General features: G+C 41.1%; 9 protein-coding genes and 1 non-coding gene across 13 annotated transcripts; 4 read left to right on the top strand and 6 right to left on the bottom strand.

The window, feature by feature from the left end:
• The first annotated feature begins 48 nt into the window (after positions 1–48).
• Positions 49–724, top strand: mRpL51 (mitochondrial ribosomal protein L51). The gene has a single exon (XM_002052399.4). The coding sequence runs from the start codon at positions 141–143 to the stop codon at positions 657–659; it is 519 nt and encodes a 172-aa protein (XP_002052435.1). The 5' UTR covers positions 49–140; the 3' UTR covers positions 660–724.
• Positions 691–2,358, bottom strand: PIG-U (phosphatidylinositol glycan anchor biosynthesis class U). Its single transcript, XM_002052400.4, has 4 exons — positions 2,092–2,358; positions 1,403–2,027; positions 1,071–1,342; positions 691–990 (listed from the first exon to the last, which is right to left on the bottom strand). The coding sequence occupies exons 1-4, from the start codon at positions 2,219–2,221 to the stop codon at positions 737–739; spliced, it is 1,281 nt and encodes a 426-aa protein (XP_002052436.1). The 5' UTR covers positions 2,222–2,358; the 3' UTR covers positions 691–736.
• An 838-nt stretch (positions 2,359–3,196) lies between these two features.
• Positions 3,197–5,251, top strand: Fkbp59 (FK506-binding protein 59kD). Its single transcript, XM_002052401.4, has 8 exons — positions 3,197–3,395; positions 3,457–3,599; positions 3,658–3,778; positions 3,849–3,987; positions 4,171–4,531; positions 4,606–4,716; positions 4,772–4,909; positions 5,012–5,251. Exons 1-8 carry the CDS (start codon positions 3,197–3,199, stop codon positions 5,123–5,125), a joined length of 1,326 nt encoding a protein of 441 aa, XP_002052437.1. The 3' UTR covers positions 5,126–5,251.
• Positions 5,221–6,022, bottom strand: LOC6629091 (putative RNA polymerase II subunit B1 CTD phosphatase RPAP2 homolog). The gene is made up of 4 exons (XM_002052402.4): positions 5,897–6,022; positions 5,725–5,836; positions 5,566–5,663; positions 5,221–5,514 (listed from the first exon to the last, which is right to left on the bottom strand). The coding sequence occupies exons 1-4, from the start codon at positions 5,923–5,925 to the stop codon at positions 5,310–5,312; spliced, it is 444 nt and encodes a 147-aa protein (XP_002052438.1). The 5' UTR covers positions 5,926–6,022; the 3' UTR covers positions 5,221–5,309.
• An 11-nt stretch (positions 6,023–6,033) lies between these two features.
• Positions 6,034–6,590, top strand: LOC6629092 (cysteine-rich PDZ-binding protein). Its single transcript, XM_002052403.4, has 2 exons — positions 6,034–6,294; positions 6,349–6,590. The coding sequence occupies exons 1-2, from the start codon at positions 6,131–6,133 to the stop codon at positions 6,476–6,478; spliced, it is 294 nt and encodes a 97-aa protein (XP_002052439.1). The 5' UTR covers positions 6,034–6,130; the 3' UTR covers positions 6,479–6,590.
• Positions 6,530–10,173, bottom strand: mtDNA-helicase (mitochondrial DNA helicase). The gene is made up of 7 exons (XM_002052404.4): positions 10,033–10,173; positions 9,725–9,784; positions 9,446–9,553; positions 9,223–9,280; positions 8,369–9,019; positions 7,785–8,222; positions 6,530–7,724 (listed from the first exon to the last, which is right to left on the bottom strand). Exons 5-7 carry the CDS (start codon positions 8,640–8,642, stop codon positions 6,604–6,606), a joined length of 1,833 nt encoding a protein of 610 aa, XP_002052440.2. The 5' UTR covers positions 8,643–9,019; positions 9,223–9,280; positions 9,446–9,553; positions 9,725–9,784; positions 10,033–10,173; the 3' UTR covers positions 6,530–6,603.
• On the bottom strand, positions 9,859–9,975 carry LOC6629095 (small nucleolar RNA Z5). Its single transcript, XR_049090.1, has one exon. It is a non-coding gene; the product is annotated as a small nucleolar RNA Z5 (small nucleolar RNA).
• A 7-nt stretch (positions 10,174–10,180) lies between the features above and the next one.
• Bka (FCF1 rRNA-processing protein Bka) lies at positions 10,181–11,441 on the top strand. Its single transcript, XM_002052405.4, has 2 exons — positions 10,181–10,300; positions 10,367–11,441. Exons 1-2 carry the CDS (start codon positions 10,298–10,300, stop codon positions 10,964–10,966), a joined length of 603 nt encoding a protein of 200 aa, XP_002052441.1. The 5' UTR covers positions 10,181–10,297; the 3' UTR covers positions 10,967–11,441.
• RpS2 (ribosomal protein S2) lies at positions 11,132–12,513 on the bottom strand. Its single transcript, XM_002052406.4, has 2 exons — positions 12,386–12,513; positions 11,132–11,985 (listed from the first exon to the last, which is right to left on the bottom strand). The coding sequence occupies exon 2, from the start codon at positions 11,982–11,984 to the stop codon at positions 11,178–11,180; it is 807 nt and encodes a 268-aa protein (XP_002052442.1). The 5' UTR covers position 11,985; positions 12,386–12,513; the 3' UTR covers positions 11,132–11,177.
• A 271-nt stretch (positions 12,514–12,784) lies between these two features.
• Positions 12,785–19,256, bottom strand: LOC6629149 (MIF4G domain-containing protein). Of its 4 annotated transcripts, XM_015173185.3 has the most exons (9): positions 18,914–19,256; positions 17,749–18,014; positions 15,942–16,430; positions 15,783–15,879; positions 14,619–14,783; positions 14,281–14,555; positions 13,723–14,211; positions 13,453–13,665; positions 12,785–13,389 (listed from the first exon to the last, which is right to left on the bottom strand). In XM_015173185.3, exons 3-9 carry the CDS (start codon positions 16,089–16,091, stop codon positions 13,165–13,167), a joined length of 1,614 nt encoding a protein of 537 aa, XP_015028671.1. In that variant the 5' UTR covers positions 16,092–16,430; positions 17,749–18,014; positions 18,914–19,256; the 3' UTR covers positions 12,785–13,164. The 4 variants fall into 4 exon arrangements, with proteins under 4 accessions (XP_015028671.1, XP_002052443.1, XP_070065202.1 ...); XM_002052407.4 differs by lacking the exon at positions 18,914–19,256 and having other exon boundaries at positions 14,281–14,524; positions 14,612–14,783; positions 17,749–17,921; XM_070209101.1 differs by lacking the exons at positions 14,619–14,783; positions 18,914–19,256 and having other exon boundaries at positions 17,749–17,921.
• Between the last annotated feature and the right edge of the window lie 650 nt (positions 19,257–19,906).

Raw genomic sequence — 19,906 nt, 5'->3', positions numbered from 1 at the left:
GCAGCGTTGCCAGACCGGACAAAAGATATGCGATAGTATCGGCGAGCTTAAACAGCTGACGGAGCTGTTACCGTTGCCTATCGTCGTCTTTGGAGTTGACTATTTTTAATTACCTAATCGTTAATTACACACAGAAACTGATGTCTTGGCTGAGCAGCGCGTTTCAAAAACTGTGTAACGCAGCACATCTGGCTAGCAGATCGAAGCCTTTGGCACTGACCTCTTACCAAACAGTGCGTCAGCTTTCGCACGCCGAGAAAAGGGCGCGAGGCCGCACGGTGCGTCGCTATGGATACAAGGAGAAGTTGTTCCAGAGTGGTCTACTGCCGCATTTGGATAATGGACAGAAGCTACCCATACCAGTGTATAGGCCAAAAAATCCGTGGTCTGAGAAGCGGGCGCTCTTCGGTCAAAATGACTTTATAGACATATTGGGCAACGACCGGCTTCATCCCACACGTGTGCTGTACTCGGTGCCTTCCTGGTTGCGCGGCGTCTCGGGCAATGAATACCAAGTACTGTTGCGCAAGCGTCGAATGCTGGAGAAGACCAAGTACCCGATTGCCCGGCCAACCAAGTGGAAAGATCTGCAAAAGCGCATTTTGTATTTATACAGATTCCTCAATCGAAAAACAAAAACCGGATACTCTACGCAATAATCTTACAAATTAATTATAATGATTGCTCGTCTATGTTGAATAAAGATGTTCTTTTTATTTGAGTATCCATATTCAGTTTATTCTAGCAGTATTCGCGCCTCTTCCCCATCAATCATGATCTTTTGGCCATTATACAGACAGAACTCCCGCTTCACGTGCGCAAAAAGCAAATCTGTAATTAAAAATATTTGACCCGTGCAGAAAGCGAGCGTAGCTCCAAAGTAAAAGTTCGCGTTTGCAGAGCCGGCATAGATCCACAAATGCCACAAGGCGCCCATCATGGACAACGTTATGAGGAAGAAAGTAAACACAACAAAACCATGCGCCATGACTAAAAAGACAACAAATTTACATTACTAGCTTGCAATAGGCTGTACTTCTTTGGGAGTGGCCGATTAGACAGTTACTTACACTTCCAGCAGCGGCGCCAGAGTGGTAATAAGGCCAAGTAGAAACCGACGTCACCTAGGCTAGGATATGCTCGAAAAACTGCCGTTAGCGAAACGAGGACGGTGGCCAAGAGAAGCGGTTCCTTGCGCAGCTTTATGGACAGAGGCACCAGGTACAAAACGGTGGCATTTAGCTGAAATGTTATAAGAAACATGGTGCGAAAGTGTTCAAACATTTCGGTGAAAAAGTACCAAAACAGTCCAATATTGGGCTGCAGATCGCGAAAGTAGAAGCTGAAATTAACAATTAAAACATGCATTAACCAAATCAATAACAAAACTGCTGTCACGTACATAAAACCGAGTGTTCCATCTAAAAAATTCCAGCTATTCATAACAAAGTAGTTTGCACCGGCCACAGCCAAACAGCAAGTTGCAAAAAGTAAGCATATACCGATGCCCAGGCTGACAGACCGGCGGGCAAAGAGTAAAAGCAGCGGCGCGATAAGCACAACCGGATAGAGGCTGCGGACGGTCTCAAATGCGAGCAGAGCGACGCTTATGAAGAGCTGGCGCCTGATCATCGTATATAGAAACATTGCCAATAACAAATTACTCAGCACAGTGGAGGTCAGTGCCACACAGCTGAGTATTGTCAATGGATTGAATAGGTAGGCTACCAAGACCAGCTCCGGTATGATGTATTTGTCATTCGCACTGTACTGCAGCTCCTCTGTATCCTTGGCGTAGTCCTTGCGCTCCTGACGTTGCTGTTGCAGTTTTTGCGCAACAAAAGTACGGCTCATTGAATACAGCAATGCGGCCGTGCATAAATCGAGCAATATATAGAGAAATGGAAGCCATTCCGCATAATGTATTAAAATGCTGGATATTGCTTTAAGAAGCAACGGTGTCTCGTGCACAAGATCTCCTCGGTATGGATCGACGCCTTGTTGGAGCAGAAATACTCCCTCTTGAACTGCAAATTAAATACAACAAGCATGAGAATGCCTTAAAGTATTTACGCTTAACTGAATACTTACTGCGCTTGAAAGAGTTTAAAGGAGTGGCAAATTCTACGCGATGGCCGATAAGCGACGGCAATGAAGTGCTACTGAAATACAAGCGCACGGCGCCGCCGATTAAAAGTAGTTTGTAGCACTTGCCGTCCATGGCTGCAAGCTAGTTGAGATTGACAGCTATTGATAGAAATTTAGGCTACAATCATAATTTTATAACTACTCCCGTCTTAGAGGACAGCCTTTTAAATAAAACATATGTGACTGTTGCAATGGCCCCCCGATATATTTCTTATCGATAGAGCGGAGTGCACTACCGATAGACAGCGCACGTATGACAAACCAATTAGCGATGTGCGTCAAATAAACGGCAGTGACTTAGCGTCGATTTTTGGTACTTGGTATCGGAAAAGGAATCGCTCACTTTTGAATGCATTTGTTTATGTTTTTAAGCACGACACCAAATAAATTTAAATGCAGAATTGCAAAAAATTAAATTATTTACTATCTATATTTATTTATTTTTGAATTTTATTTATAGTATGGGTAAACAAAGTAAGGTTTCCACCATTCTAAAATATCTTAATTTAGGGATAATGGCCACGAAAACCGCATATACAGGATTGAAGTCTATAGTTTCAGCTAACCAATCTTGTAAAAATTATAAAAAATGATCGGCACGTTTTTAAGATATTTGTACTACAGCCCCAAGCAAATTTACCGTAAAAAATCACCCTTGCACTTGAACCCTGATATCTTTACTCAGAGATAATGGCCCTCAATGCCGGTATACCAACTTGAAGATACATGTTTAAGGAAGCTTTACGCATTAATTCTAAGCAAATCGATCAGCCAGCTTTTTAACCAATAATTAAATGTAAACAACAGCTTGGAATCAGTGCTGAACAATTTTATACAGGTTTTGAGCGGGAACTAATTAATTCAAATTATTTGTATATGTATATGAAAGGATGAGTCGGCAGAACTGGCAGCCCAATAAAATCGAATAATCGCGAAAGTGAATAGCTTTGGAATCGATAGATCAAGTTTTCGATGCTTTTTACGACAAATTCGCATGCACAGGTCAGGTTAGTGTCGTTCGGAGAGTCATAAATATAACTAAAAAAAAATGTCGGAAGAAACAAAGAAACTCGACTTATCTGGCGATGGAGGCGTACTCAAGGAAATACTGAAGGAGGGAACTGGCAACGAGACGCCAAATAGCGGCTGCAAGGTATCGCTTCACTATACCGGCAGACTTGTTGACGGCACGGAATTCGATTCCAGCGTGGGTCGCAATGAGCCATTTGAATTTGAATTGGGCAAAGGTATGAGCGTTTGGAGAATACTTTTCACACACAAATAATTAATTTAAATGCGTATCCAAAGGACGCGTTATCAAAGCCTTCGACATGGGTGTCGCCACAATGAAGCTGGGCGAGCGCTGTTTCTTGACATGTGCTCCAAACTACGCTTACGGCGCTGCTGGCAGCCCGCCAAGCATACCGCCAGACTCGACGCTTATATTTGAGGTAAGCACACACCCATATACCTGTGTCCCACACCTGTCATACAACTGTTCGACTTCAGCTGGAAATGCTGGGCTGGAAAGGCGAGGATCTCAGTCCAAATCAAGATGGCAGCATCGAGCGCACCATTCTGGAACCAAGCGATAAAAAGCGGACACCTAGCGATGGCGCATTTGTCAAGGGTTGGTCACCATTATCAAAGTCTTGCGGTCTAAGTAGTGGTTAAAACGCAATTGCTTAAAACATTTTCAGCTCACATTTCTGGAAGCTTCGATGGTCGCGTGTTCGAAGAACGCGATGTAGAATTCGATTATGGCGAGGGCAGTGCCATTGGCATAGTTGAAGGCCTCGAGCTGGCACTGGAGAAAATGAATATTGGCGAAACATCCAAGTATATACACTTAAACTCATTACTATGTTTATAGGCAATTCAAACAACTGATCGCAGATTAAAAGTAAACCTTGTTGATTTACGAATCTATGCAACAAACAAGTCTGCCTATAGGCATAGTGAATGATAACAAACAGGTTCAATTGTATTGCTAACACGCATCTATTTACGAATTGCTTACAGAATCAAAATACATTCAAAATACGCATTTGGGGCCAAGGGCAACGAGGCCTTTAAGATACCGCCAAACTCAACTATTGAGTACACTGTGAAATTAATAGACTGCGGCAAGGGCCTGGAGGAATGGAAGTTGAGCGACAGTGAGCGCGTGGCTGAGGCAAAAGTCTATAAGGAGAAGGGCACCAACTATTTTAAAAAGGATAATTTCGAGCTAGCCATTAAAATGTACAATAAGTGCAAGAACCTCTTACCCAGCATAAAGGACAATACCAGCGACGAGGTTAAGGCCCTGAAAGTGGCCACACACAGCAACATCGCTCTGTGTCATCAAAAATCCAACGATCACTTCGAGGCCAAGCAAGAGGTGGGTGCCGCAGCACACCTAACCCAAAATTATTATGTGTGTGATCTATATTAATGATATTTTCGCTTAAACAGTGTAATGCTGTGCTGGAATTGGATGCCAACAATGTCAAGGCGCTGTATCGCCGCGGTCAATGTAATCTGATTATAAATGAGCTGGAGGATGCTTTGGAAGATTTTCAGAAAGTAAGTGAATTCGATTTTTGATTAAGAAACGATAAAACGATGTAAATAATTGCAGGTTATACAACTGGAGCCTGGCAACAAGGCTGCTGCCAATCATATTGTTATTTGCAAGCAAAAGATTAAGCAAAACAAGGACAAGGAGAAGAAGTTATATGCGAATATGTTCACCAAACTGGCTGCTGGCGACAAAGAGGTACCATAATCCGTGCAGTCAACAAAACAAACAATAAACTGCCTTTTTTAATGTGTGTATGCAAATATTTAAATTGTTTTTTTTTTTTTTGTAATTTGCCAGACGGAACCGCCACGCGAAACGGACGTACTGGACAAGTGTGGTGAATGGTCCGAGGAGGATGCGAAACGCGAAGCTGATTTAACTTTAGAGCGCGACAATATCATTATGATTTAATTTATATGCACTCAGCTTGCGGCCCAATGCGCTATTTATGATACATACCAATATTATTATTAATGCTTGTAACCCCAAATTATGGAAATGAATGGTAATGAAAATAAATATATCTTGTATTCCTTAGATTTGTATCATATACGTTTACAATTAGCATTGGACGTATTATCACAGCTTACACAGTTTATTTACCAATTTCTTTCTCGCGCCGCATCAGCCTAAAATTGGGTTTCGGCTCCTTGTCGCGCAGCCACAATGGCGAGGTGGGCACCTGAGATTTGATATATTCTGATGCCTTGAAGCAGTAGCCGGAGCAGAACTTCTTGCGTTCAGTTATATCGTACACCTTATTCTTGGCAACACAGATTTGATACTGTTTCACAGGCACCCTAAATTATAAGATATTAGTATACAAACAGATGCAAGTCGATTGTCCTTACTTTTCCACAACCACATCACAGAGTGGATAACCACACAGCTTGTTAATGTGTCGTTCTTCGACAATATCTGCGTAGTTATCCGGCCCGATTTCAGTTAGCTGTTGTTAACCAAATTATATACACATACATACAGCTTTATTAATCAATATACTTATTTACCAAATCAAGAAACGTCTGCTCCTCAATGTGTGGCTCCAGGAGTGTGACAACTACTTGATGAGCTCTGGCGACTGCTGCTCGCTTTTTAACCACTGCCGCAATAAGTTGTTCCCTGCAATGGCCAAATAATACAATACAAATTAATTGTCTCACATATAAAAGATGAATTTACCGTAATTGTTGATTATTTTCCGTAGTCATATTTTGTTTATTTCATATGAGTACATTTAGTTGCCAACACAGATTATCGATAACACTTTGACGTGATTATTCACGGTACCCAATCATCGATAACATTCTACTGTGAACGATTATTCCTAATCACACAAACAAAACATTAAAGAAAATTGATATCTGCTGCAACACCTTAAAAGCACTTTTAATACAAATTATTGCACACTTTTAAATGGTTTGCGATAAGTGTGAGTCCAAATTGACGAAGGTCTCGGCGCCTAATCCTTGGCGAACTAGCAATGCAACTGCCGGAGGACGCAAAATCAATGAGAATAAAGCGCTCTCCTCTTCCAAGGAGCGCTACAATCCCATGGGCAATAGCTTGGCACCTTGCCGGTAAGCTCTCAACCATTCGGTCAGCTTCATCAATACATAATTTCTCGTTGGCAGCATATGCAGACAGAAGGTGCATCAGATGGGGGCGCACTATTGCCAGGCGTGTTCCTACAAAAAGGCGATCTGCGCAATGTGCGGCAAGAAGATACTGAATACAAAGAACTATAAGCAGAGCGCAACATAGCATCGGTTTGTGATTTACAAATTAGTTTTAAGTAAATAATATGCATTAATAGATAGTTCAACGTTTAAGCTTAGCACGCATAGAATAATTGTAATTAAATACTATAAACGTATTTGAAACTGGGGTCAACTCTCAGTTGATGATGTCTTTTCACGCTCCCGTCGTCGTTTGGCGCTCTGCACTGAGCTGGAGTAGCTGAGGGCATCCTTATCAAAGTCCATCGGCATGATGCCCAGATCGCCGCTGTAACGATTCTTGGCTACCTGGAGATACTTCTTGCCACGCACCGAGGTCAGCCGCTTGTCCTGTATGATCAGCACATTGTCTGCCTCCTGTGTGGCCTTTGCGGTGCCAAATACCGAGCTCGTTGTCAGCTCATCCTCCTGCCGTTCCTTGCGTGGATGCATGACCAGTGTAACGTGCACATTGTGTTTGGTGGCAAAGCCACGAAATGCTGCTATAATGGAGTCCTGTTCCCAAAACTTGTCGCCGCGATACGATGAAACGCCCATCATGAACTGTAAATTGTCTATAATCACATGGGAAATGTCGTGCACGTACTGGGCGTGCTCGATGGCCTCCAGCACTGGTTTGAGCGGCTGCTGGCCTTGAAAGGTCATAAAGTACATCGGGAGGCGATCAAACTCTGTGGCCCAGTGCTCAAACTCTTGCAGCTTATCATCCAGCGGATAGCCAACAAATTGGCGCAACAGTGTCGCAGCCAGCCGCGTGTTGCGTATTTCAAAGGAGCCCCAAAGTGTGCTGACACCCTGCATGGCCAGATCCAGCGAGTACTCGCTGGTAAAGGTCGTTTTCCCGCTGCCCGTAGGCCCCGTCAATATGGTAAGCTCGCCCTTGCGATGGCCCCTAAGCAGCTTGTTGAGCACCGGAAACCGTTTCCATTTGACACCGTTCACCTTCTCGATGTTCTGCAGCTCACTCAAAATGTCGTTGCGCAGGGCATTGAATGTGGTAATCGATTTGTGCCGCACAGGCGTAGCCTTGGCCAATATGTGGCGCACATTGAGCCGTCGCTTTAGAGCCAAATGCGGCGCTGGCTCCGTTTCGGTGGGCCGTATCAACAGGCAGCGTCTCTCGTCCATTTTCTGTGCAAACGCGCGTGCCGCATCCCAACTGTGCGTGGCATCATAGTGTAGCCAGAAGACCAACTCCTTGAAGCGCTCTAAGCCAGGCAGGCATTCTTGCGGCAGCAGATGCAAAGCATACGGCAGGCAGACGATGCAATCTGAAAAGTAAAAGTCGCGCATTAAATGAGAAATTCAATATTAATGTTAGCATTACGCACGTGTCTCAATGTTCTGCGTGGCCAGCACTATAAAGTCCAGCAGATTGCTCACCAGCACCGCCTTGCTCTTGTTCCCTGTGCCGTGTATTAGCAGACCAGAACTGGAGCTGCCCTGGAATGTCTGCTCGCTGCGGTCGCTCAGTCGCAGCACCTTCTCGCCCACCACCAGGTGGGCCGCATTGCGCAGCTTAAAGTGCAGCAGCTGCTGGTCGGGTTCATACATTGCGCCAATGGCATTCAGCTGAGCCTCCTTCAAGCCCCGCAGACCGAGCGCTTCGCAGGCCTCCGTTGGAACATTCACCAAATTGGGGAAAAGTGATGCATATTCCGGTGTCTTTTTTGGCGCGCGCTGATAGCCTGACGGCGCCGGTGTCTGGTAAGCCCTGGCGGCATTCGCTAGGGTAAGTTTAACATCACAATTGGGACAAATAAAGGCGCCTAAAAATAACAGCATGTTAATAAATCATAAGCATATTTCTACATAAATGCAAACAGTGCGCAAATGACGTCACAGTTCCTGCACTTAATGTTTTTTGTTTCCACCATTACATTACATTTCTGTAAGTCGTTAACATAAAGCATACCTGTTTTCTTGTTTATGTAAGCTAGCGGGCCCTGTGCACGCGTTGTTGCCGTCGCCGGCATTCGCTCGCATAGCCGGCATTCCAGTTGCAAGCACGTGTGTCCATCCTTATTGTTAACATTTTGCTGTCGCAATTGTTTCTTAAAATCAATATACTCTTTGGTGTCAAATACGTATTCTTCAGATTCGGCGCTCGTTGCATAATGTCGTCCTGGTAAGCGTCTGCTTTTATTTACGCGCAACAGCAGCGGTTTAATTAAACCGGCGAGTCTCATGGCACAGGGCGACTCGTGCGCATCGCTGCCATACAGGGTGTAATGATACGAGGCGCACAAACGAGTTCCTTTTGAAAATGTTCGTTTCAAATTAAAATTGGCACCGCAAAAAGCAATGGTATTTGCTTTCTACCCAACATTTAATGTACAAGTACATACGTACATATTCTAAATATAAACTCATCTACATATTAGATGTGTGTTAAATCAAGCTTAAAAGCTACTGCATAATGCTCAGCTCATTTATACTGAACACAAAGACAATTTTTTTGAATACGTTTATTGAGGTACATGCCCCTATTATGGGCGTATAATATATAATATTTTTATTGACTAACAAACAAGATGCCCAGCCTGAAAATATGGCGCGCGTCTTTCTGCAAATTAAATATAAGAATTCAATTAGATATAAAAGGCGTACATGCTTGTAAACAATAAATATTTTAAGTGCTTGAATCAGACACCTAAGGCCATCTTTAAGTGAATTAACACTTTCTGGTGGAAACCGCAAAAGGTAATTGAATTAATCATCATTTAAGCACCTAAGATTTTATCCAAAAGAATTTAATAAAATATGTACCTCAAACGAAGCCGAATAATGCGCCGTGTTCAATATAACCTCACTTAGGTCAGCCAGTCTGCAAAGAGTTGTAAATACATATTAACAAAATTTTTCCAAATAAATAAGTTGCGTATTAAAGTAAATATATCAGTTAGATACAAATCAACATGAGTAATCTCAGAACAGGTCTGTGTTTAAATCATCATAGTCACACAAAAAACTACATATAGTATATATTTACCATTTCTGCAACATTATTGCCATCTGCATGCATTTACGAACCGGTAAATCGCCATACGCCATTTTGTTTTCAGAGGCGACTACATCCTTCCAGACATTTTGCATATGCCTAAAAATTAAATTTAAAATAACCATTAGAATAATGAAATTTAGGTGAATTTCATTTAGAAGGTTTAGATTCAGTTTACATCGAATTCCACATGACTTTTACTCAGTACAGGTCTGTGTATAAGTTCATCACGTGCTTCTATAGAGAATAAATTTGAGGTATATTTCTTACCTTTTATTGTTCAACCATTTAAATGTGCGTCCACATTATGTTCATATTACGTATTCAACCCTGCAATACATAGAAATTAAACTCATGTTAGTTTTTTCAACCTCACTTCAAAATGCATTTGAATAAAATTGTGCCATCAGATTGCCGATTCATCTTAAAATGAACAAATATTGTTCGAAATTACGTCGAAATATACAACATAAAATCGAGAAAATGTTCCTTCAGTCTCGTCATCAGTTTCATCATTTGTGGCCATAACTTTTTATTTAATTTTTGCGTTTAGTAAAAATTGTTTAACCATAACTCACCATCTTTTACAAAATGTTCAATCCAAATGAAAGATGAAAGCACGTGGCACAAGCAAGAAAACTCTTGATTTCACTTACGATATTATCAAGTATGCATTTGGTTACTATCGATTGATACGTACAATGTTGCATTGGACTAGTGTTTAAATCGATAGGTTTTGCAACTCTGCGCAAACAGCTGAACAACACAAAATAAACACGTGCGGTTGCATTACATTTGACTTTATAATTGTTTACATTTTGTTGACACATTACAAAATATACAATGGTAAATATGTTCGTTCGTTTATAAAAAAGTTCAAAATAAAACTTATTTCCACTTATATACTTTTAGGGTAAGCAAAAGAAGACAAAAAAGATACAGAAACAGCGAAATGCACAATTGAAGCGTCTGATGAAGCCCACCGATTCCCGGATAAAGGAGCAAGCACGCCAAAAACGAAAAAAGCCAACCGATCCTCACGATATGAAAGTCCATGAAGCGACACAGCAGAGCTCGGCACTCTTTTTCCAGTACAACACACAGCTGGGACCACCCTATCATATCGTGCTCGACACGAATTTCATTAATTTTAGCATTAAAAATAAGCTGGATATAGTGCAGTGCATGATGGACTGTCTGTACGCCAAGTGCATACCATATATATCGGATTGTGTGCGCGCCGAGCTGGAAAAACTGGGCAACAAGTATAAATTGGCTCTCCGAATCATATCCGATCCCCGTTTCGAGCGTTTACCCTGCTTGCACAAGGGCACCTACGCTGACGACTGCTTGGTCGAGCGAGTGCGTCAACACAAGTGCTACATTGTGGCCACAAATGATAAGGACCTGAAGAACCGCATACGCAAGATACCAGGCGTTCCAATCATGTATGTCGCTGCGCATAAATACGCCATTGAGCGTATGCCCGAGGCTTACGGTGTTAAAGCGTAGTCCAAGTTATAAAGATATCTTACATCTATTATTTGTAATGTTTTTTAATATATAAGCATTAAGAAAAACTACATATTTGTTTTTAAAAATATCTTGAAAACCCAATTCAAGTCAAGATCTCTTCCCATGGGAGAAATATTCAACAGCAATTAAATCCACAAAATATATTATAGAAGTTTTGTTTATTCAAAAAATCTGGTTCACGATGATCTTAGGCATCGGCGTGCAGGCGAGCCGTTGGCTTCGACAGGAAATCGGAGTATGCCTGGTAGGGTGTGGAGCCCAGAGGCATTTCCTTCCACAAGTCCGGAGTCAGGTAGGCGTATGTCTTGGCAATAGCAGCATAGGTAGCCTTGGCGAAGTTACCCAAGGTACCGGTTGAGCCACGAGCGGAGGTGTAGCAATCCTCAATGCCAGCCATGGTCAGCAGCTTCTTTGGTACGGGAGCTGAGACAATACCGGTACCACGGGGCGCTGGGATCAGACGCACCGATACGGAACCGCACTTGCCGGTAACCTTGCAGGGCACGGTGTGGGGCTTGCCGATTTTGTTGCCCCAGTAGCCACGACGCACGGGCACAACAGACAGCTTAGCCAGGATGATGGCACCACGGATGGCGGTTGCGACTTCCTTGCTGCACTTGACACCCAGACCGATGTGGCCATTGTTGTCGCCAATGGCAACGAAAGCCTTGAAACGTGTGCGCTGACCGGCACGAGTCTGCTTCTGGACGGGCATGATCTTGAGGACCTCATCGCGCAGAGCAGAGCCCAAGAAGAAATCGATGATCTCGAACTCTTTAATGGGCAACGAGTAGAGGTAGATCTCCTCAAGTGACTTGATCTTGCCCTCGCGCACCAGACGACCCAGCTTGGTCACTGGCACCCACTCCTTGGAATCTTCCTTGCCACCACGACCGCGTGCGCCACGTCCACGGCCACGACCACGTCCACCACGACCACCGCGAGAGCCAAATCCACCTCGGAATCCACTACGGGCTGGAGCTGCGTCCGCCATTCTGCAATTGGAATAAAAACAAACATCTTTAGTATTTGTTAGGTTAGGAACGGCCACTTATAATCGATATTGACTTTTTTCAATTTGAAGTGCTTGAATCAGACACCTAAGCCCATCTTTAAGCGAACTAACGCTTTCTGGTGGAAACCGCAAAAGGTAAGTTAAATAATCATCATTTAAGCACTTCAAAATTGGTTCACTTTTTCAGGTGCGTGTGCACCTCCGCCATTTTGGAACACGTGGTAAAATGCATACTTCAATTTAATATTCTCAGTTGGATTTTCAGTTACAAGTGAAAATCAATAAACTGCATGACTAATTTTAACGCACGAATTACCAACATACTCAAATAATTACACTTTATGTATGTATTAAAATTTAACTTTATTAAATCGACTTACTTGTAGTTGTATCAACTTTATGGGGTGAAGACAAAAACCAAATGAACGAGATACTCTCATCGCAGCCAAGGCGAACCCATCGTTAGGGTTGCATTTCATCGATATTTAATTTACACGAATCCTATCGATTGTCACTCGTTGGCGCTCTCTCGCTTGGTATCGGTAACTTAAGTAGCCAACTCGTTAGTTTTAAGCACATAAGCACCCGTTAAATTCAAATCTTGGCTTTGTCAACTAAATAAATATTTCCTAGAGCATGGTCGAAATAATATTCCAAAATATGTTCATTTCTCCCTCTCTCTCTCTCTCTCTCTCTCTCTTATTCACTCCTTCTTACATCTAGTGAGGGAAGCTTTCGCTTTATTATGTTAAACCTCTTATAAACCTCTATATGCATCCTTCTTTTTTTGACTAGTAGTAGTATTTATTACACATAAATAATATGGATTCACATAGTATAAATTGAGCCTTACATAGGCAGAATCATAAGTTCTACCAGAGTGGGACGCGTGATTGTAAATGAGCTGCTTTCCACAAATGTCGCCGAATTGGGCTGGTAGAAATGTGCGTGTATAATTATTATGCCTGGGTGTTAGTCGATCTATCTAGGGTTCCGAAAATAAATATTGCTTATGGACTATGGTACTGCGCGGAGTACGATAAATAGTTGCGTTTTGCACTGAGGACTGCGCCTAAATGCAATTCGACCACAATAATAATGTCTGGTTACTTATTGCAACAAATTGCGTCCGATTCTCAAATCCCGTACCGAGCCCGAACTAATTGTTGGTGTGGGTGTAGTAGAGCACAGAGTTGCCGGGCAACTGCCAGTGGGAGGCCTTCAGCTCGATCAGCTGGAGCAGGGTTCGGCGTATGGAGGCGGCAGCATCGCCGGCATTGAGGAACGCATCGCGCACCAGGGACATGAGCAGCTCCAGCTGCTGCGGCAGCTGCTGCTCCATATCCTGGCCAATGCAGGTCAAAACATAGAACAGGCACTCAATCTGCAAATGGCAAATCTCTCACAACTGTTGCTCAGCGAGCTGAATAGAATCAGGGAAACATACCTCGGATAGGGAACGCACGGGAGGACGCACACAATCCTCGCAGCACTTGGACAGCAGGCTGAGCAGCACCAGCGGTGGTGGGGTGCCCTCGCTGTGGGTGCGCAGCTGCAGCTGACGGCGTTTCAGCTGGCAAAACATTTCCGTAAGAAATGCCATGAAAGCCGTAAAGCGAACCCGCGACGGCGACTTCATGCCCTGAATGGCGAACAGCAGCTGCAAAGGGAATCCAGTTGGAGTTGCAGTTGCAATTGCAGTTAGGGGTTGGCCTACCTTTTCGCGCTCCTGATACCACTGGCGGCATGTGTTGAGCAGCGCCTCGAGAAACGTCTCCTTCTGCTCCTTGGCGATGATATTGAGGCAGAGACGCGATATGGGCAAGGCGAAGCGTCGACTCTCGACGGCGCGCTTGATGAACTGTGACGTCAGCTCCATGAGGCAGCGGGAATTCAATTTGTTGGGATCCTCCAGAGCCGTTTCGATCAGTGCCTGTATTTCCGGCGTAAACTGGCCAATGTCGGCCACCTCGTTGCCCAGGCCCAGACCCAAGCCGGCCAAGCCACGTGTCAGCGCATCGGCCGAGGACAACGACTTGGAGCGCTGCAAAGCGGCTCCATTTTGATAAGGATCGATGCCATTCACTTGATATTGCTGTTGCTGTCCATTATGGTAGTGATTCATATTGTTATTGTTGCCGTACTGATTGTGCTGCGCCGACTTCTGTGCCCGCGTCTCCGGCGCGAACTTGACACGGTTCGTCGACTAAAATGAGAGAGAATTTATTTACTATTAACTTTTAAAGCCGAACCGAGCTGTCATGTGTTGTTTTACGTGAAGTATGTTGCCGCTGGATGGTGAATTCATGAGCGGTATTTGTCCAGCCATCGGATGCGTCACCAAGATGGAACGATGCTGGCCACCCTTGAGGCTGTTCAGTGCGGGCATGTTGCCCAGCGATAGGCCCGCCTGGCGTCTGTTGAGGATCGCATATTGCTGCTGCTGCTGCTGCTGTTGCTGCTGTTGCTGCTGGAGAAGATTAGGCCCGCCGCCAGCCATTGGGAAGATGAGGGACGAACTGGAAGAATGTTGTAGATTGTGGTTTAGCTCTGCAAGAAGACGGCAAGAGGGGTAAAGTTTGGCATTAAAAATGTGTTGGCGTTACCGATTACTGTTAAGTGCCTCAGCCGCTGGCGTTGCACGTGTGTTGCTCGTCATTGTGAACTCCTGGGCATTTATGTTCAGTTTGTTCGAGACACACCCACCACCACCAGCACCAACTGTGCCACCTGTGCCACCAGCAGCAGCATCGCTGGCTACCTCGGAGTCGCGCACATCTGACAAAGTTTAATATTGTTGTTGCCATTGTGGGACAATTTAAAGATACACACAAGTGAACATAAACATAAGTACGGGTATGTGATGAATTTATTTATTTGGGTTTCGGGGGTTGCGAATTTATCAACAATTATGAAAAGAAGAAGAAGAGGAAGAAAGAAAACATTGACCAATTAAATTGTGTAATGTAATTTATGCATTCGCAGTCTATAAAATGCGTAGCTGATGTTAAAGCAGCTGCCAAGCAAAGGCAATATTTTCTATATTTATTTAAATAAATTTTGTAAATTTCATTTAAAAAAAAAAGCTTAAGAACTCTGTACCAATCATTGCCTCAATTTCTAGTATGAATAACAAAGGGTTGAATGTACGAATGGCAAAAAATATGCAAGAATTTATCAACACAATTCAAAAATGAACTTCTATTTTTTTTTTTTGAAAAACAGAGAGTCAGCCTTAAAATGATGCGAATCTACCAAAAAAAAAACTTTAGACAGTCACTGAATTTTTATATTATTTATATTTTATAATGCTCATAAAGTTATTATTAATTAAAAGAATATGTTTTATTTTCGCTATCTGAACTTTGTGTGAACGCATTGCAAATCAACAATTTTGTAAATGGGCAGCACTTTATCGGCGAGCTGGCAGGACTGGACAACATTTTTCTTGTAGTGCTGCCAAATGTGTATCGTATTGCAAAGTGGCAACACTTTTATTTCCTTCACTTAATCTACAAACATGAGAAGGGAAAAACTAAGCAAAACTAACAAAAAATGAAGGAATTGCATTGAGAAATGATATTAATTGTTTTCTTATTCCAGGCAATAAAACGAAGTAAAATGTTTTCCTCAAAACAATGTATATTCAAAAGCTTCTTTAGACAAAAAAAAAAGAAGGACAACTTGTGAACGAAAGAGTTGATATTTAGTAAAAAGGCAAAGCTTAGAGGCATTTTATAGATGATATACATATATGTATATGGGGGGGAGACTTACTTGGAGGTCTGTATATATCCATTGCGGGCTTGCCACGCATTTGTCCAGGCTGATTTCCAGGCACGTTGAACGCCAGACTGCGCCTTTTGTTAATGTTCTACAAACAAAATAGGTAACAAATGTGTGTGTGTGTGTGTGTGTGTGTGCTTGTGGACTTACCTGTTGATTTGAGGTGCGCACAAAGCTGCGCTCTCTGGATATGACACCTGGCATTATGGGTTGAAAATCGGGCGATTTGCGCACCTTTCGAGCATCATTCTGTTGATTATTATTAAATGTGGCTGCTGAGATTTCCACTTTTTCTGCCATTGTTGCTGCTTCTTCTTCTTCTGCTTCTGCGTTAAACTAATTGAGAACCCTTATCTTTGGTTTTTGTTAATGTTTTTTTTTTTTTTTTTGAAAAACTTGAATTAATCACGTATCCGTCTGTGTCTCCTTGAAGATCGGAATACTTGAATTAAACGCTTATATATGTTTTTTTCAATATTTGAGTAAAGTTGTACATATCACAATTCTTTTCTTTTTTCTTTTTGTTATATTTTGTTTGTATTTGCTTCACTTTAATACAATTATCTAGGCTTAATTGGCTTTCGTAGTCTTATATGCAAGACAAATAATATTTATTCCTTTTATAAGTATTAGCGTGGTCTGCAAAAGAGAGAGAGAGAGAGAGTCTGATTCATTATCCATGAATATATTAATAAATAATTAAGTCAGTCTAGACGAACAGCTTTAGCTCAAGACAGTCTGTCATTTCTTGAACAACTGCTGCAAGAGAAGACTGAAGCATAAACTATTTGCGCTCTTGATCCAATATCGTGCTTATATATATATATATATATATTTTATTTATTTATGTACTTCGTAGGCACATCCACAGTCTGTTAACCGGCTCTGCGGCTGCGCGTAGGAGTGCATCTGGTTTCGAGACCGCGCTTGACATGACATCAGCTCTGAGCAATTTTGTCTAATTTCTCAGCTTTTTAAGTATCCGTAAATATGAGTGTGCCTTTGTGTGTGTGTGTTTTTTTTTTAAGCTATTTTCGAATTGTCGAAATAAACAAATCCCTGCCGCGACAGCTAAACACAACAATGTTTTTTTTTTTTTGTAAATAAACAAACTACAAATTCGAGAAAAATGTATTTTAAAAATAACAACAAATTAACTAAATCGAACTTAGAGTCTAGTCAAAAAGAGTTAAATACATTTTATATTAATAAATTAATTTTTTTTTTAGAGAATCTGTTCACTTATATATTAGATATTAGTTTATCTTTTTCTTATAATCGGAGCTTAAGATTTTTCATTTTTCCAATAATTTTAATATTTAAGAAATTTAATTTTTAACATTTTTTAATTTAATATCAATAGTTTTATCTATGAATTCTAATAAATTTATTATAACCTTTTAGAATTTTACTTGACACGCAGTTTGTTTAAAATTTTAAACAAAAATTAAAAAAAAAAAATCACAAAATAACTTTTGCCAATGAATTGAGAATTAATCTAATGACTGTCAGAATATGAAAATGTTTTTCATTGGCGTTTTTGTAGTTCCTCTTTGACTAGTCTCAAAGTTATCGCAAATTGTTTTGAAATTGAAATTGTTGTCGTTTTGTTAAGAGCTTGAAATATGTTTTCAAACTTCGTTAAAGTCCATTGAAAGAAGTGCGCCTAAGTTTTAATTTGTTATCATTTTAATTGATTCAAATAAAAAAGTCCAATTGAATGTGTCTAATTTAAAGGCATTTAGCTTTTAGCCAGAAAGCCTAGCAAGCATTACCCGGCGCTACGCGGCAAGTACAATTTATTAAAGATTTTAAACAGCTCTGAAAATAGTTTTGAAGTTGATTAAAACCTAATTTAAAAACATTTAAAATTGAGTTCGATCCGATGAACGATACTCATTGATTTTCCACGCATTTAGGTGGAATTTTGTCATAAAGTTGAAATTTGAGTGCTTACCTTTTAATGCAATATAAAATTGATCCAATAATTTGTTTGGTTTTCGTTGCTGTTCAGCTTTTGTTAAACTGCCTTCACACTCTTTTGCTTTTTTGCCAGCTAATTCGGTATCTCTCTTCCAAGTTTTTTTTAGATTAAATATCGTCGTTATGGGTTTCGCGTCGTCGTCGTCGTCGTCGTCGTTGTGATTCGTATAGATATGTGTTTATTCATTAACTTTATAGATACGCTCTTCGTGTGTCGTTTAATTATGCTCGGCACATACGCTAGCAATAATAATTCCAAAACAAAAATTATTATTATTTTTTTTTATTTTTAATTATAATTCACAGTCGAGCATTGTGAATGCCATCTAGACAAATACATGTAGATGAGTAAATGTGAGTTCTTCGCTTAGTTTTTGGTTCGTCGCACTCTCAACACATGCACACAAGCACACAGACACAAGCATACACACACACACACACACTCTCAGCGGATCAGATACAGCGGCGCAGAAACAATTGATGATTGTCTTGTTATTCTTTACAGTTGCTGCTGTTTTTATTGTTGTTAGTGTTTCACGAGCAGCTGTTTACGCGTTGGATGAGTCAATGATCGGGTGTGAGAGGGGGTAGAGGGTGGGGCAGCCGGCTGCGACTGCGACTGCGGCTGCTGGTAAGTATACGCACCGTTGACGCTGGCGTCGTCGTTAGCTGCGCCTATTTTTGGTTTGTTGCTTTGCGCTTGTTCTTAGCTCGTTGTCAATTGTTATAGTTGTTGTTGCTTCTTCTTCTATTTTTTTTATCTTGGATTTGTTCGCGTAATTTTCGTTTCTTTTTTTTTTTTGTATTTTGTTGTTTTATTTCTGTTTTTCGTTTTTTTAGATCGCTCGCTAGTTCTCTTGGCTATTACTCACACACACACACACACGCGCGCGCTCTCACACACACTCAGATACGGTATATGGCCTGGCATGTGAAATAAGCATAGATATTAATTTATTTTTATGTTTTGCTCTTGCACGCGCTTTTGTTTTTCTTCAAATTCTGCGTGATATATGTATGCATGTATCATTTATAATTCTATTCACTTGCGATTTATTCACATGTGCCGTATACTATACTATTTATATATATAATATTCATATATATGCATGCTATATGTATCTAGACTCTATACATACATATATATGCAGCGGAGGTGCGGCTATATTCTTCCGTTTCCGCAAAGGTGGACGCGGTATGACGTCGTTTTTTTTTGTCTTTCTATTTTTTTTCTTCTTGCCTTTGGTTAACAACAAATATTGCTATTCATATGGATGGGTATTATTTGTTCGTATTGGACCAATATGATTTCCGTTTGGCGAGCGCTCTGCTATTTATAAATATATAATTCGGCTTGTCTTCTGAACGCCCAAAAACTGATGTATGTATGTATGTATGTATCCATGTATGTATGTACTCAATATGAATCACATAATAGCGAACGAGTCGTTAGAGCAAAATAGAATTTACTAACTCTGCTGCACATTCTCATATAAATACATACGTATGTATATATGTATATATATATATATATATATGATTTTTAATCACATAAAACTTTCGATTTTTACTGCATTTATTACAGGCGTTTCCTTTCGTTGCGCTAAATTTGTTCGTTGTTTTTTTCTTTTTGTTTGTTTGTTCTATTTTAATATTGCAAATTGTTCAAATTTATTGATTCGCACATATATGTCGATATGCATGTATATATTATGGTAATGTGATTATCGTTTTGTTAGCTACACTTGACGCAGGGTTTTATTTTATTTTCTCTGTGGTACAAAATCAGCGTTTAAACTTAAAAATTAAATCATCGGCGCGAGCGATCAGTTAAGACTAAAACTTGATGAATCGCCGCCGCACCGAAAAGCTCTTCATAACACACTCTGTATGTGATCTCGCGCAAAGAGAGCGAGCGCGAGAGAGGAGCGTCTCTCTCTCGCTCTCGTTTGAGGGTTGTCGAGTTTGCGCTTAACTGGATGATTCAAAAGTATTTGTCAGCGGATGAGCACATAAATCAAAAGTAGTATTTTAATTGACTTCATCTATTGTTAAACAATTATGCATGTGCATATTTTAGAATAACTCAAATAATTGTAGCTACTTGTTATTTATGATTTCTACAGTAAGTA

The sequence above is a fragment of the Drosophila virilis genome, chromosome 4 (assembly GCF_030788295.1).
Source record: "Drosophila virilis strain 15010-1051.87 chromosome 4, Dvir_AGI_RSII-ME, whole genome shotgun sequence".
NCBI classification, from domain to species: domain Eukaryota; kingdom Metazoa; phylum Arthropoda; class Insecta; order Diptera; family Drosophilidae; genus Drosophila; species Drosophila virilis.
The sequence above is the reverse complement of the archived record's forward strand: the minus strand, read 5'-3'. Positions and strand labels throughout refer to the sequence as shown.

Bases quoted from the DNA above. Each gene is read 5' to 3' on its own strand.
- Fkbp59 (XM_002052401.4), top strand. From the start codon at position 3,197: ATGTCGGAAGAAACAAAGAAACTCGACTTATCTGGCGATGGAGGCGTA. The intron at 3,600-3,657 runs GTAAGCACACAC...GTTCGACTTCAG, and splicing joins ACTCGACGCTTATATTTGAG to CTGGAAATGCTGGGCTGGAA. The intron at 3,988-4,170 runs GTATATACACTT...AATTGCTTACAG, and splicing joins AATATTGGCGAAACATCCAA to AATCAAAATACATTCAAAAT.
- mtDNA-helicase (XM_002052404.4), bottom strand. From the start codon at position 8,642: ATGAGACTCGCCGGTTTAATTAAACCGCTGCTGTTGCGCGTAAATAAA. The intron at 8,223-8,368 runs GTATGCTTTATG...TGTTATTTTTAG, and splicing joins TTACATAAACAAGAAAACAG to GCGCCTTTATTTGTCCCAAT. The intron at 7,725-7,784 runs GTGCGTAATGCT...TTTACTTTTCAG, and splicing joins CACGCAGAACATTGAGACAC to ATTGCATCGTCTGCCTGCCG.
- LOC6629091 (XM_002052402.4), bottom strand. From the start codon at position 5,925: ATGACTACGGAAAATAATCAACAATTACG. The intron at 5,837-5,896 runs GTAAATTCATCT...TGGCCATTGCAG, and splicing joins GAAAATAATCAACAATTACG to GGAACAACTTATTGCGGCAG. The intron at 5,515-5,565 runs GTAAGGACAATC...CTTATAATTTAG, and splicing joins TGTGATGTGGTTGTGGAAAA to GGTGCCTGTGAAACAGTATC.
- mRpL51 (XM_002052399.4), top strand. From the start codon at position 141: ATGTCTTGGCTGAGCAGCGCGTTTCAAAAACTGTGTAACGCAGCACAT.
- LOC6629092 (XM_002052403.4), top strand. From the start codon at position 6,131: ATGGTTTGCGATAAGTGTGAGTCCAAATTGACGAAGGTCTCGGCGCCT. The intron at 6,295-6,348 runs GTAAGCTCTCAA...TCTCGTTGGCAG, and splicing joins AATAGCTTGGCACCTTGCCG to CATATGCAGACAGAAGGTGC.
- PIG-U (XM_002052400.4), bottom strand. From the start codon at position 2,221: ATGGACGGCAAGTGCTACAAACTACTTTTAATCGGCGGCGCCGTGCGC. The intron at 2,028-2,091 runs GTAAGTATTCAG...TTTAATTTGCAG, and splicing joins TTTAAACTCTTTCAAGCGCA to TTCAAGAGGGAGTATTTCTG. The intron at 991-1,070 runs GTAAGTAACTGT...TTGTCTTTTTAG, and splicing joins CTGGCGCCGCTGCTGGAAGT to TCATGGCGCATGGTTTTGTT.
- RpS2 (XM_002052406.4), bottom strand. From the start codon at position 11,984: ATGGCGGACGCAGCTCCAGCCCGTAGTGGATTCCGAGGTGGATTTGGC.
- LOC6629149 (XM_015173185.3), bottom strand. From the start codon at position 16,091: ATGGCAGAAAAAGTGGAAATCTCAGCAGCCACATTTAATAATAATCAA. The intron at 13,666-13,722 runs GTAGGCCAACCC...TTCCCTTTGCAG, and splicing joins GGTATCAGGAGCGCGAAAAG to CTGCTGTTCGCCATTCAGGG. The intron at 13,390-13,452 runs GTATGTTTCCCT...TGCCATTTGCAG, and splicing joins CCGTGCGTTCCCTATCCGAG to ATTGAGTGCCTGTTCTATGT.